The 15,381-nt window shown below is 44.3% G+C and overlaps 1 protein-coding gene across 19 annotated transcripts in view; it reads right to left on the bottom strand.

Annotated features, from left to right (window-relative positions):
- Positions 1-15,381, bottom strand: part of CELF2 (CUGBP Elav-like family member 2) — a 735,687-nt gene that overhangs the window by 134,121 nt on the left and 586,185 nt on the right. For 17 of the 19 annotated variants that reach the window (XM_073229339.1, XM_073229334.1, XM_073229337.1 and 14 more), the window contains one exon: positions 9,109-9,305. In XM_073229339.1, the coding sequence (XP_073085440.1) occupies positions 9,109-9,246 (138 nt within the window). In that variant the 5' untranslated portion in view covers positions 9,247-9,305. Of the gene's footprint in view, positions 1-9,108; positions 9,306-9,470; positions 9,633-15,381 lie in introns of those variants that run through there. The other 2 variants (XM_073229336.1, XM_017665864.3) reach the window with 2 other exon arrangements.

Raw genomic sequence — 15,381 nt, forward strand, 5'->3', positions numbered from 1 at the left:
ATTGAAGAGAAAATGGTCAGACTCCTCCATCACATGCCCTTGGGATCCCATGCTCTCCCACTCCACCTTTATTCTAAGAACAGCACAGGGTTCTCTGCCACAGGACCTCTGGAGTGCATTTTCCAAAAGAAACAACATATGTACACATGTGCATATATACATGAACACACATACACACATACACATGTACATATACATGCACACATATACACATGCACAAAATGGACATCATACTCCAAAGCTGGCTCTATGTTTCCAAAGAATTTATGGCAGTCCTGTCTCTAATACCAGCCAATTCCTTCTCTCCTTTTGGGGAAAGGACATGGCCTGTTGACCTTTATATTCTCAGCACTAAATATAATGCTTTGCACACGATAGACACCAATAAATGTTGGCCGTGTGACTGGTACTTTGGTAAATATTTTGTTAGCTTTCCGGGCTACATCTCATATCTTTTCTATTCTACATTAATTTCAACAGAAAATGGGACCCAGGGCTTTCAAGACCCGAAATATTTGTTACAAAGAAGGTAGACATTAGCCCCATGAGAGCTCTGGACAGAGGTCCACTCCTGGGGAACTGTGAGCTAGCTGTCCCCATTATCTCCTGAATGTTCAGCATGTCCTCTAAGTTCACCACCTCTTCTGTGTCTAAGTTTGCCTTGAGCTCTACCCTTGGCCTGCCATTCTGACATTTTCAGTCTAAGCAGCAGAACCCTGGGGTTTAGCATTAATTCAAAGAGGAGCTTATGTCTATATAGCCTTGCTCTGCACTCTAGTGTCTTTAAAGCCTCAATCACATTCTTTTTTTTGAGAACACAATCCCCCCTTTTTTGTTTTGCTCTGTCCTTTCCCCCTTTTCCATTCTCATGACTCAATGCTCTCAGGTCTTTTAAGTTAACCTACTAGACCTTTCCGCATGGGCTCACCTTCCTGGGCCTGGGGACTCATGCTGCTCTCTGTTGGAATGCCTGCATCTCCTTGATCTATCTTCAATAACATTTCCTAACATTGGGCACAGTGGCCTATATAGGAGCAAAAAGGCTCTTTGTGGAAAGTGGTGAATTACCTGCTCCTTCACACTTGGTGTCTGGTGTCTTCATTGGTCATGTTTAGCATTTTGGGGGCCATTTTGACCATTAACTTGCTGGAGGCCTTCTTCCCTGTACCCCTCACCTTCCCTGTTATTTAATCTCTCTATGATCTATGATGCAGTTTCCATTACACTATAGGAGATTGGGAAGCTTTTTCCTGCCCCCCACCCCCACCCAGAACTAGAAAGAAGGCAACAGAGGAGCAGCAACTCATGGCCTTAGCTGGCCAGAGGCCCTGCCCACCGCCCCACAGGACACTGTGCAGGGCCCGGGCTCACTCCGCAGGCAGGGCAGGCTGCAGACCTGGGGCCACATGGACTTAAGGCCTAACACACCCCAAATATTTTATGATGACTGAATGCTGGGTCAATTAAACAGTGTGATGAGTGGCTCTTCTTTTTCAATCTTTTAATTCATTTCTCTAATTCCAATCTATGATCCTCTAATGGAAATAGAGAAGTTTTATTCCTTTATTCTTCCAAGTGATCACTGTCCAAAGTATATTTCCCCAATTGTGTTTCTCCAATTTGAATTAATGCCAGAACAGGGATACTGGATTAGGGGCATCTTTCTCAGTCATTTACATAGAGAGTGAAAAAATATTGATCCTAATATCAATTCCTGTGGTGTTTCAATTGCCATCCCATCCCTATTCTCCCAGATCCATTAGTTTTTACCACTATAAACTGCCCCTGTACAGCTAATGAGTTCCCTTTTCCATTTATAGCATAACCTGCCTCTTTGCTTGCGACCTATGTGTCTACATGACTCTGTGAAAAAGAGGTCTTGCAAAATCCATGCACATCATGACCCATCATGCCGCACGTGCCTTTTCCCTGTGTGCCTGCCTTTCTCCATCCCATGTACTCATCAAAGCAGATTTGAAAATATCCTCAGACATCTGAAGATCCTGATTCTTTAACTGGTCTACTTCACTGCAAATTACTCTAGTGTGATGCCTAAGGTATCATTGAGATACCTAATGCCTAACTGATTTTCTGCTGAATTTCACAGTATGGGTGAGAACATTTCCAAGACTCTTGACCAACTGTCCTGAAAGTCAATACACGAGCATCCCTCATTTCTGTTACCAGAGAACGGAAACCCTTAACAAGCTGAAGCTAAATAATCTTATTTAGCTTTTTCTCATTTGGCCAATTCTCTTTTTGCCCCTTTTTAGTTTCCAATGGTTTTGAAGATCTAAATGACTGTTCTGCACTTATTCATGGTGGCACATTCGGGCACACTTGTGTGTGAGAGAGTTGTTCTAAGAGGGGCTTTGGGGAAACAAAGCACAAGGATGGACAGTCTTGGGATCAGTGAAATTTGGACAGGGAATAAAGCTCCCAAGACTTTCTGCCTAAATCTTGTTAGCATCTGGGGCCATATGTCTGAGGATGAAAATTCTCTTTTTTAAGAATCTACAAACACAAGATAAGAAAAAGGGTACTCATTGTATTAGCAGCTTTGGGCATTTTATCATGGTTGGAATTATTAAATATAATAAACATTTTCACAAGGTATGGAATGGTTTTATTTATACTTTTAATGCTAGCATTCTGAACACTTCTAAAATATAACTATGGTTAATTTTGCATTTTAATTAGCAGCAAAGTGTGAAGGAGGAAGAAAGTAAAGCTGTCAACCTGACTGTCTAATTGCCTGGAATCTTTGGAGTAAAAATGGGTAGGAGAGGGTAGGTTATGTGAAACACACTCCCAGGTGATGAATATGGGTTTCAGAGTAACTAACAGCATTGTCCTATTGAAAGCACTTTTCTTTCTGGCTAGGAAACTGGACTTTTCATTTCCAAAGACTGGTTTCATAATGACCTACAGTATGGTAAGCCAGAATGGGACAATTGTGTAACTGATGTCAAAGCACCTCTAATATATAGCAATCTTGCTGGGTGTAAATAGGGCCTCTAGGCAGGCACACTGCAAATGCACTCAACACGAAATGCAAGCTAGCTAGACCTAGCTGCTTCAGGCTGCCTGTAACACATGTTGGAGGGCTTCCTGCGGATGTAAGCCATGAAATTTGCTCATGTCAAATTTCTTCTGAAAACATCCACTCTCCTTTTGTCCAAAGCCTATTTTCTTTATTCTTCTGCTACTTTAATTCCACATATGCAAATCTACTAGGGACTGGACAACTGGGGACCAACAGATATCCAGACAGTGAAGAAGAAAATAAAATAGACAGAAGCAGCATTAAGTAGCTTCCTTTCTTCTTGGATATTGGCCCTCTCTGTGTGTCCTCTGTATCTCTGTCTTTCCCTTCATCTTTTTCTATCCAGCAATGTAAGGATAAAAATGTGCCCAGGGTAGATATTATCTGCCAGGTAGAAGCTGCCCTTTGATATAAACCATGGAAGTTCAGTGCTGTGCTGCACAGCCCCAGTCCAGGTCTCAGCACCAGTAGGCAGGGTATTTAAAGGGGCTTCTGCTCACCATGACCTAAAGGAGGGCTTTATTTATTTAACACTTCTTTATTTAACATTATTTATTTAGTGCTTCTCTTGCTTATCTTGATCAGTTTTACGGGTAAGTCAAAATAATTAAAAACTCTGCTTCAAACAAAATGAATTGCTAAATCTTTTAATATAACTACACAACTAATGAATCCATCTCTCACAAGGATAAGGATTCCCACCTGCATGAATATAAACATTCGGACTGCATTTAATGTTTATCCTATAGAGCCTCAGCCAACAATGAAAGGAAGTCACAGTCAGTTATACAGTGACTTCTGTTAACATAAAACTAATTCAGAATGGAAGCATCCTTCCTGTGGGCCACTGAGGCAGCACCATCAAAACCAGGGCTGTCCCTGAAAATCCAGGGCAAAAACCCTCGTTTTCAAGAAATTTAGGGCAGAAATCCTGTCCCCTACTTGTGTACACTAAAATGTAAAACTGGCTCAATCTTCCTGTATTTTGAATTCTTTCTCAGTTACTGATTTCGAGATGACATCATGTAAACAGACTGGCTCCAAGTCCACTTCTGTTACTTAAGGGATGTTTCTGACAGTATTTCTAGGAAGAAAGGGAAGGTGTGAACATGGAATTGAACCTCTCAGCTGCCACACCACTCCTCTACTACAATCCCTTTGGTAAAAAGGTTGATGGTGTTATTTACGAACCCTTCACATCTTTAAGAAGAAATGAATAAAGTTTGTAAGACTGTCAACTCTCTTCAGCCTAAGCTAGCAGCATTCACTCAGGTTTTTTACTGAGGCAGGTACCATGGCCACCGTAGGGACCAGGCAGTGCAGTGTGTTCTCTAAGCTAGCTTGATAAATTCCAGTTGTGATCCTGGCCTGAGGTCAGCAGAGGAGGGTGACTGTCACATCACCCAGGATGAGCTGTTGTCCAGCCCAGCCCAGCCCCTGGCAGCCCCCTACCTACAACCTGACCATCAGGAAAGTGGAGTGGCCCCAGCATCACAACCGCCACGAACACTGCTCTTTTCAAATTTCCCTTCCTGGAGGAGCCACGGACTTGATTTCTGTTCCACCCAGAACACTCTGGGCTCTAAGCTGGATGGGCTGCTGCTGTGTGGCAGCTTTGCCATATGACCTTTGATCACATTTCAAGATAAAAGGAAGTTTTGTTCTTCAGGCCTGTGGCACACAGTGAGAGTCGACACAAGCCACTTCCCGTTTCTAGTTCTCTTTTGCCTGCAAAGTTGCCAAGAGAGAGAGACCATGAGATCAGTGAGGCACGGGGCTGGGACTCGGGGTCTGTCTCCACCTTCCTGTCGCAAATGCTAACTGGTTTCATTCTAGTCTAGCCCTTCCTCTGAAGCACTCTCTAGTCCTCCCAACCACCAGACCCAATGGCTGTCCTTGGCCTGCATCCTCATCCTTCCTGACTCTTGTGTGGCAACTTTGACTCAACACAATCAAACTGGACTTCATATTCCTCTCCGTCCTGTTCCCACCTGCTGACTGCTTCCCTATTTCTTCCAGTTAAGCCAAAACCTCCTGGTCTTCATGGCTCCACCTCCTTCTCCATGGTGGCGTGGTCATGTCGGCATCACTCGGTCCCCACCTTTGCCACTACAGCTCCGGGCACTTCAGCCAACACACTGCATGGTCTCCCGGCTTCTTGTCCTTTGGCTGAAAGACCCTTCACAAGCACTGACTTTCTAACATATAAAGTGCAAATATTTCAGCATGAGAGTCAAGGCTCTCTAAGAACCGGCCCTGGGCTGTATTTCTAGAACCCAGGAACTCCCTCTTCCAACTCATTCTATGTATTTTTGAATTTCCTCTGAGCCCTGGCAGAGTTCACAGATTCCAGAACCAGAATGTGCACTGCATTTGTTACCTCCATGCCTGAACCAGGCCAGTCTATCCACTTGTAATGTTCAACACTCTCTTTACTTACTGAACTCTAGTATTTTTCTTTCAAGATTTGGTAAAGATTCCATCTTTTCTATTTCCCCAGCTGCAAGCTAGTCATTCCCCCTCTGAACTTCCCAAGTTCACATATGCTCCTCTCTTTCATACTTACCTCATGTCATTCTGTATTATAGTTACTTGTGTACCAGCCTCATTATCCCTATTAGATTCCAAGTTCTTGGGGACAGTGATGTAATAATTGTAATACCAGCCACCACCACAACAAATGAGCTGCCCTGATATCCCAGCTCTGTGCAAAGCTTGGAACTCTACCCCAGCAACTTGATGACGACTATCTCTACTCTCAGATGGGTTCAGTGACATGCCCAAGGCCAATATCCAGGAAATGGTAGAGCCAGAAACTGAATTTAGACTTGCCTGACTTCAAAAGCCATGCTGTTATCTACAGTGTGGTATTTCTCACCATCCACACACTCAACCAATAACTGCTGCATAAAATGTCTTCTCCGTAAGTCCTAGAAGGTGCGATGGGTTTCTTAGCCAGGTTCCCCAGAGTTACAGAGCATCCTTGTTCAACATATACATTTATAGAGAGAAGAGCTGGGTGGCTTAGGCTCTAACTCTTAAAGGATGATTTCAAAAACAGAACTTTTTATGACTCAAGACTCAACAGAACATTAGATTCAAAGTGAGTGTAAACCCTGAGTCACCTGGATTAGGTATTAGCCTAATTTTGCCTCTTTCTTTGGACTCGCTGATGTTGTAAGGCAATGAATCAAGGTCACTTCAAAAATCTTATTTAGATAATTTAAACCATTTTTAGATAGATGGCCCAAAGCTCAGATTTTGAAGCTCTGACATCAGCCCTAGGAAAACATACTTGTACTCTGCTGACAGACAGGACCAATATAAATGTGAGGCTCTATTTTCTGTAGAAACAGGCAAACAGCACATGGCACACACAGGTATCCATGTAAAAGAAAGTGGTGGTTTCTGCTGCTCTACATGTAAGTGGCTAAGGGCTGTAATTCTCCGAGGGGAATGCCATTATACTGCTCAAATCCCATCACAACAAATACCCTTACAACAGAGATGTCTGTATAACAAAAACCCTTTCAAGCTTTGGCTGGCAGCCCACGTACTGCAAGCAATATTTGATGTGAGATTTGGAGTTCACAGTAATGGGAATTGACCTATATTTCCAAAGGTAAGATTTGAATGATTTCATCTGTAACTTCTATCCCATGATACCAGGAGTTGGAATGATGTACAATCTAAACCCGTGAGTATAAAAACTAAGCACAAAGACAGAAGCAAAATCAATCCTGCTCTTAAAGGGCAAAATGCCTTCCTTTTACTTGGGGGACACTCAGGGAAAGGAGAAGGCCAGCCCTGAAATGGGGCAGAAGAAGTATGGTTTTTGGCCTCATCTAACGGAGGGGCACGATGGTAGCATACAGGAAGAGAGATGGACTGTGCACAAATTTCTACTCTGCCACTTACCAGCGGGTAAACTGGGCTACACTTCTTAAATTTTTCTAAGCTTCAGTTTCCTTATGAGTAAAATGTGACTAGTACTACCCACATTCAGGATTTCAGCAAGAACTGAGACAGCATATGTAAAGCTCCTAATAATATAGGGACTGGTACATAGCATATATGTAAAAAATGTTGGCTCCCTCTTTGGGCCTCTGCTTCCCTCCAAGATTCTGGCCTTATGCAAATTATTATAATGAAGTTAGTTAGAAGACCTGGTGAGTAAAGTTAACAAAATGTATAAATGTATAGTCTCATATATAGCCTGGCAAAGGCACTGCTCAGAGGAACACCAGGGAAGATAAACTAGGAGAACTAGGGCTGTGCACAAGTATTTGCTTGACTGACAGAAAGGCCCTTTTGGTTAAGGCAACATATGTGTAATCAAAAGCTAAAATGCAAGTAATCAGGCAACATAAACGAGCCCCAGTTATTATGTCAGAGGTTATTCTGAAAAACGCTGAATAAACTGAAATTGGGAGGCACGTTTCCCTGGACAAGGGCACACCGTGGTTGCTGCTCTGAAGCACTAGTTTGCTGCCTCTGGCCTAGTTTTCTGTTCTAGTTGGTGGGAGGCCCTTACTGGGTGGTTCCTCAGTTCCGGTCCAGTGCCTCATATTCTCTTTACCTCGTAGGATAGTATGAAAATAAAGTATTAAAACAAATTCTGGTCTTCTCCTTTTGGGACATATGTAGGCAAATAGTTTAGGAATATGATCAATAAAGGTTTTCAACACTGCCCATGAGGGATGTTTTTAATCCTACTGATACATGGATATCTGAATTTCTGTTTTTCAAATTTTGGGACAATCAAGTTTGTGGGGACAAAATTCTATATAACTTCTTTAGAAAAGACTCTTGGCATGATGTAATATGTTCGGGATAGAAAATGAGAGTTTTATGAGCATAATCTTAAGGCATATTTGTTCACTTTAATAAAATGAGTATTAGCTAGGGGCTTTTATATTCCTTAAAAGGCTCCCAAAAGTCCTATCAGACCTCAGCAACTACAGGGAACAGGAGCAGGCCCACCATTTCTCAGTGTTGCAGAATGTCAGCATCTTAACAATTACTTAGCCCTATCTCTTCACCTGGACAGTAAGGAAGAGGCTGAGATAAAAGTATGTGCTGATGTGCATGTGCTCAGTGGACGTGTATGTAAAGGCAAATGATGAACTTGCAGGAGCTCTAGGTGAGCCAACAGAGAAATAAAATAACAGGCCAGACAGAAATACCAAAGTACAGAGAAAAAGAAGCAGAGATCCAAAGAAAGACAGGGAGCCCCGGGTAGAAAGACCAAGAGTTCAAGAACAGAGAAAAACCAAATGACTAAATCAAGGTTAAAACATCGACAGGGGCCAAGTGGTGGCCGTAGAGATATTTTAAATTCAGCCTGCAGGGAACTTAAAAAGGATGACTCCAATGCACAGAAGCTTCACCTGCTACAGAGGTTTCTGGCCTGTTTTAGTGACTGCACCCCACCCCCACTCCCATCACCCTCAAAATGGAGGCAGTAACACCACCAGATGGTACACTTGAATCTTACCACTGGCAAGGGGTAAGCCCCAAGCATCAGCGAAGTTGTGCTAACTATCTCAGGCCACTAGGGTGCTGCTTTCCCCAGCCCAGAAAAGGCACACTTCACGTACTGATCCCCGTTTAGACCCCAAGAACTGAGGACCCTTTTAGAAGTGAATCAACCCTCCATCCCCTATGCCAATGGTATCACATGAACAGTTTATAAGGCATTTCAGGATCTGCACAGGCTATGGATAAGTGAAATGCAATTGTAATTATACGGATAGTACTAGGAGAGCATGGGTATAAAGAGTAGGCTCCTGAAATGCAAGGCTGAGGAACGCTGTTCCTTGGAGAGGCAGCCACTGCGCCCAGGAGAGCCTGCGCCGCCTGGAAAGTGGCCTCGGAGAGTCATCTCGGCGGACAGGGCGCCGGCCCTCCCTCCCTGCGCCCCGCCCTTGCCGCTGCCTCACCAGCCGGTCCACCTGTCCCACGGCGGCGGGGTGCGGGGAGGGGCCGGCTGCGGGCACAGGGCAGGGCGCGGGCGCCCCACGCCCAGGGATGCCCGACCCCGCGTGCCCCGCGCTCTGTACCTTTACTCTGGGGAGGGTTCTGACTCCGGTCCCGGAGGACGTTGATCTGGTAGACGGCTCCGTAAGGCTCAAAAAGTTCTTTGAGCTCCTTTTCCGACCAGGACCGGGGGATCTGTCCGACAAACATCTTAATGGCATCTGGGTCTGGTTGGTCTGAGTGATCCAAAGCGCCGTTCATCTTGTTGGCTGTGCCGTTACTGTCAAAAAGGGAACCGGGAGCCAGAGTTAGGGCTGCGCGGTGAGCGACAGGAAGAAAAAAGCAGAGGGTGGGGGCGGGGAGGCGGAAGAGGAGGAAGAGGGGCGCGGGGCAAAGTGCCTAATGAGTCGTGGAAATTTGATGAACTAAAACAAAGCGCGGGCACCATTAGGTTGCTCCTCAGCCGCGGCTGCGGGCTCAATGCAGGCTGCTGTTCAGCATCGTCGCCTGAGCCCAGGGTAGCGCCCCGCTGGCTGTCACCCGGGGCGTGGACATCTTGAAACCCGGCTTGGGAGGCAGCTGCAAGTTAAGTGCAGGTCTCGCTCTGCAAGGCTGCCATCAATGCATCTGCAGCGTTATCAGCCCCGCACTGGCTCTCGTGTGCAAAGAAAGGCAGGGCTGGCTTTCTGCTGGATCTCCCCCTTCCTCTCCCTCCCCCCACATCCTCCCCGCCCTGCCTTTGGAGGTTTTTGGAAGAGAGGAGAGAGGTGGTAATAATAAAGTCACATGAAAAGAAAATGAAACACTTGGCAGTCCGTCAGATGACTAATGCAAGATGCTGGCGATGGATTCGCAGAGCGCGCGAGGCATCCATGTGTACATCAAATTAGTACGTTGTTGATGCTCAGAATGGAAAGTGCCCCAGCAATGCGGCTGGGTGCAGCCCATTGGCTGCCCACGCTGGAGCAAAGGGCTGGGCGGGGAGGGGGCTCCCGTTTAAAAAGCACATTGTTTATGGGCCCTGGCCACAAAGGCTTTAATTCAGAGAGGCAAAGGCGATCTTAGAATTGCCGGCTTTGTGCTGGGGGAAAAAAATGCAGCCCCAGAAAGTTGAGTTCCTGATAAAGGACACTGAATATTTCAAATCTTTCACACTCCATAAATTGCTCTCTGTATATCTGACTTCCAGATGTTGCACTTGAGTTCTAAACAATCACACGTTTGGGAGAGAAGAGAGGGAAGTCTGCCTTTCTTCTCCTAGCTTCAGTAAATATTTGGGGCTGATACAAAGAGCGAGACCATAAAGCTTTTACATTAATCGTCTTTAACACTGTTTTCCAAAACCCTTATTTGGATGAGAGAACACTTGTTTAGAACCTGCAATTCTAGTCCCCATAATGTAATATGATGATGAAAAAGGCATTCATTTTTCACTTGGATCCCCCTATTTCTTTTCAGCTATGGTAAATAATAAAGCAAAACCACATACTCTCTTCCTTCCCCCTCTTAATGTACCCTAAACCTACCTACTTGGCCAGGTGGCAAGGCTGAATGCCCTGAGCAGCATTCATTTGCATACTGTGCTCTTAGTTAAGCATCTAGCCTGTGAAAATAAAATGTACCTGAACAAGTATGAACTTGGTAGACAGAGCATCTACAGAGCCAAGTCCATAACTGTCCCCCAGCCCATGAGGCAGAAAGGTAAAAAATCGGCCGCAGGATCTCAAAGTTCACTACAACAGCAGGTGCCACTCACTGTAGCCTTGGGGTAATCAGAGAGTATTCAAATATTTCAGGCAGGATTCCTTATCTGGTTATAACAGTCAAAAAACACCAGAGCACCTTAAATCTGCTGTGGACTTAGGCTAGTCCTGAGTTCCTTGAAAGAAAAGGCAATGATGGCTAACCACCACCAGCAAACATATGAAAAGGAGAACTCATAAATTGAATTTAATCCAGAGAGGAGAGTGATGGCAAATACTCATCACTAGGTCCTGGCTTCAATTTCTGCTTCTTATCCATCTATTTTACCATTTTTAAAAAATCCTTGAGCTAAACAATCAGACTGACTTGAAGCATGTTCAGAGCTTTCTCTAATCAACCTTATTGTTATTAAAAAACACTGTACTGAATGAAATACTGAGCAGAAAATCTTTCAGCAATTTGGGAGTAATGTAATATGTGTTTATATTAGAGGTTGATCACTTGTCTTGTTCCTATGCACCTACACTTCTTCTCAAGTCACCCTCTGAGAATTCAAAAAACACTTTAACCTGTGGAGCTGACTTCGGCAGGGTGGAGGTGGCAAAGCCCCACACAAAACAGAATATAGTTTTCACAGCTTGTTGAGAGTTGAGAGTGTGGCAAGACTTATTTCTGTGACAGGAAGGACTTGTGGTTACTGCTCTTGACAATCAGCTAGAATGAAAAGAGGAAGGCATTGCCACAGGTCTCAGCTAACAGAAACGGAAGTTCAAAAAATGAGGCTGTGGCATGTTGCCTATACAGAGCATAATTAACACAATGGAGAAGTTAAGTGACAGTATACTCATCCTGATATCTAAACTGGGAATTCCAGAGCAAGCATTCCTTACTGCCTTCCCAAATGGGGGGACATTTTCTACTTTCTCAAAAACTACACACTCCCTGAAGCACATAAAGGTGGACTGAGATGAGGGCTTGTACCTTCTACCTGTGGTCTTTACATTGTGAGTGTGAGTCCATTTCTTCTCCCCTCAGCCATCCTTCACAGATGCCTTATCAGTTTATCATCCTGAAGCAGCAGGACATCAGAGCCCAGACTCTTATACCTCTACCTCCTAACTGGGCTGCTCTGGGTCTCAGACTCTTCATCTGTAAGGTGGGAATAAGAGACGCCATCTCACAGTGTCATGTGCTTGGTATAGGACAGGGCCCAGTCTAATAAATGTTAGTTATTTCTAGTGTTAATCTCTTCTTTACACTTGAAACTAGTGAGCATCATTAGTCTACTTTCCAATCCAAAATTTTTCATAGTATACACTTAATACAATTCATATCCTAAATAATAATAATGTGTCTTTTAGTGAGCACTTATTTATACACATACTGTGCTTTACATGTGTTATTTTTAATCCTTATTAACAATCCTATGAGAAAGTATTCTTTTCCAGACACAAAGATCTAAGAAATGAAGTTTCTTTCCTAAGATCATCAGCTCATAAACTGTAAAAGCAGAAATCAAACTTAGGCCCAGGGGGCTCCTAAGCACAAAACATTTCTAATTCATCATGTGGTGAAATGTCACATCGGGTCTGCCATGGGCTGAGGGTGAACAGCTCGTGGTAAATCTATGAGAAGACAAGGGTTCCTGGATGAACAAAAGGCAACACTGAGGGAACTGCACACACCTGTGCTCCACCTGTGGGAGGAGGGGGCAAAGTGCTGAACTTGAGAGTAGCTTTGGTCTTTGCTGTGGTGAGTACGTATTAATACTCCGTCTCCCATCAGCCATTCTTCACAGGTGCCCAGAGACCTCTTGCCATCCTGAGGGCATGATGTTAGGGCTCAGGGCCTGATAATACTTTTAAAATCCACATTTTCTCAATAATCACATAATGGTGTCTCCATGTCCACCAGTTCTCTTTCTCCTTATTCCCACAGGAGCACACCAGTGAACACCCCTCATCCACCTCTCTGTCCTTTTACCAAACACTTATCATTTTGGAAGCAACTGTTCCAAAGAGTTATATAAGGTCCTGTGCAGGGCAGGTGTCCTACCTCTCCAAACCCCCATGAGGCTGCATCCCTTGTCCCGGATCCTGATGATGCCCAAGACAGCCTGGTTAACTTCATTCCAATGCAAGCAAACTCCTCCTCCTTTGGACTCTCACCTTTCTTCCTGGCCAATGTTCATTTTTAGTGGAGACTTACTGATTTATTCTGTCCCCCTGGGGCTCTAAGTGATGATACCTCTAAGGAAGCCAGAAATCATGTGCACAATAGTCAAAACTCTCGGGGTACTTGCCAGAGGCCATGGAGAGCGAATGCCCTCTTCACAGAGGGTAATAATGGGAAGAAATACCCCAAATCTCAGTAAGATCTTCTGTTTACTAGAATTTGACCTCAGGTTTAGAAAACTAGTTAAGCATGCTCCTCTGCACTCCCAAGCTATCCTCGCACCCAGAGCAGTGCAGGAGTTAGATTCAAATTCAAATATTTATTGAGAGCCTGGTCTTTGCCAGGAAACTTTGCCAGATACTTGACATACAATATCACAACAGCTCCACAACTGAATTGAAATTATCATCCCCATTTTGGAAATGATGCCATGGAGAGTCATGGAGTAAAGTGACTTTCCCAGTGTCATGCTCCCAAGGAGAGGGGGCTGCAGAATCTGGATATGTTAAGATGTAAAGGCCAACTGTGGTTGCTTAATATTCCACAACTGGGTTTCTCTGGGGTGATGTTTCCCATGACCTCAGTTGTCACAGGCATGGGCACCCACCTCTCTGGCACTCCACTTACAAACTCCAATGAGATACCCAGTGCCAATTCAGCTTTCGCTCTTGGCAAGGAGCCAACGGTAAGGTTCCTCTAGGATAGATGCCATATGGAATCAGACCACAAGTTAGAGAGCACTATGCCAGCAGGCATTGGTGGGATCAGCCTCGCAGCCAAGACAAAAATACAATGTGACATTTGGAAAAACAATGATATGTTACTTTTGCTTTTAGCACAGGCACTGTCCTACTTCCTCACTCTATTTTTGAGTAAAGAGAACGATATCAACAGATAATAGGTGAAATCTTCTGAGGTTCCTCTAAGCAGTAAAATATAATAAGAGTTTTAATAATTGATTCTACGCACTATTATCATTGTTATTAATCCTGGGACAACACACTTTTGTAAGGACCACTCAATTGCAGATTTCCTTTTGGAGAAGGCAAACACAAGAACTGATATTTCTATTCTTTCATCTTGTCCTTTTGATAGCAACTTTCTGCATCCCATCTTTTTTATCTATATAGAAGGATAAGCAACCAACTTATAAAATGGGCTTGGGAAAAATCAAGTGGCTATAAGTAATTATATTAATCCTGGGGGTAAAAAGATATAAAATGCCACCTTCTGAAGTTGTACCAACCCAAAAACAACACAAAAAAGATGCCTAGTCTTGGAGAAATTTTTTGTTAAGATAGCTAATTTCCCTGGTAGTTTTCAGTAATCTTACTATTCCCATGCTTTGTATTTGTCTTACTTTTCTGGGTCCCTGGCATATCTTGCATCAGTGCATCCAACTTTGTGCTGCAGTGGAAATGCTGTGCACAATCCAACATGGTGGCCACTAGTCACAGGTGTCTGCCAAACACTTGAAATGGGGCTAGAGCAACTAAGAAACTCAATAAAAAATTTTATGTAATGTTAAATAATTGAAGCAAACGTAAATACGGATTTAAAAAAAATTGGAGTTGAGATTCACCAAAATGTATTATTTTGTCAGGAGGTTGTTTTGCAAAGACTTGAATGAGGGGCCAGGAACATGACCCTAATGCTTGAGTCACTCAGCAGCAAGCCAGGGGGACAGTGGGCAGCTTGACCTAGTTCTTGTCTTGGCTCAGCATTCAATTAACTGTGGGATCCCAGGCGAATCACGTAACTGCTTTGTACCTCAGTTTCCTCACTCATAAAACTAAGAGAACAGTTCTTATCCGGCCCTTAATTTCTCTAAGAGTGCAGGTCTGGTTTGGACCCTGGAGGTGAGGTAGGGGGAAGACAATTTAGATAATATGACCAGCTGCCCGAAGCCCTGGGGTGACTCCCTGTCTGTGCCCACTGGGGTGCCCCCGGGGCTTGCAGGTGGCTAAGGCATGGCTGGGGAGCTGATGGGGCATCATTTGCACTCAGGCTCAGGCAGAGCTGCTGCTCGGCTGGGGGCTGGGAACTGTAGCCAACACACCCCTCCCTACCATTTGTGCCAGTTTTTCCTAATATCCCATTGCTGTCCATCATTCCAGTCAGCTGAGAGGCCACTCTTTCCAGGGGCCCAGGAATCATTTTTTCAGATCACTTATACTTAAGTAATAGTACGTGAAGAAGTGAGCTTTGTCTGGTCATCAAAGGAAATTGTCCGAGACTAAACTGCATGAGGCGAGAGCCTGAAGTAGCTGGTGATGGGCCTGGTGCCTCCTGGTGAGCCACAGGTTGGGCGCCAGATTCAGGAATATCGACAATCTCCTGCACTGCCCACGTGGTTGTTGCTCACTATTTATGAACAGAATTCTCTCCTTAACAGGTGGGCAGTATGGTGCCAGTGCACAGTACCAGGTCTTTTTCACACCACCCTGGGGAGTTACCAGCCTCTACTTGAAGCTTAC

Source organism: Manis javanica, chromosome 2 (genome assembly GCF_040802235.1).
Source record: "Manis javanica isolate MJ-LG chromosome 2, MJ_LKY, whole genome shotgun sequence".
Classification (NCBI taxonomy): Eukaryota; Metazoa; Chordata; class Mammalia; order Pholidota; family Manidae; genus Manis; species Manis javanica.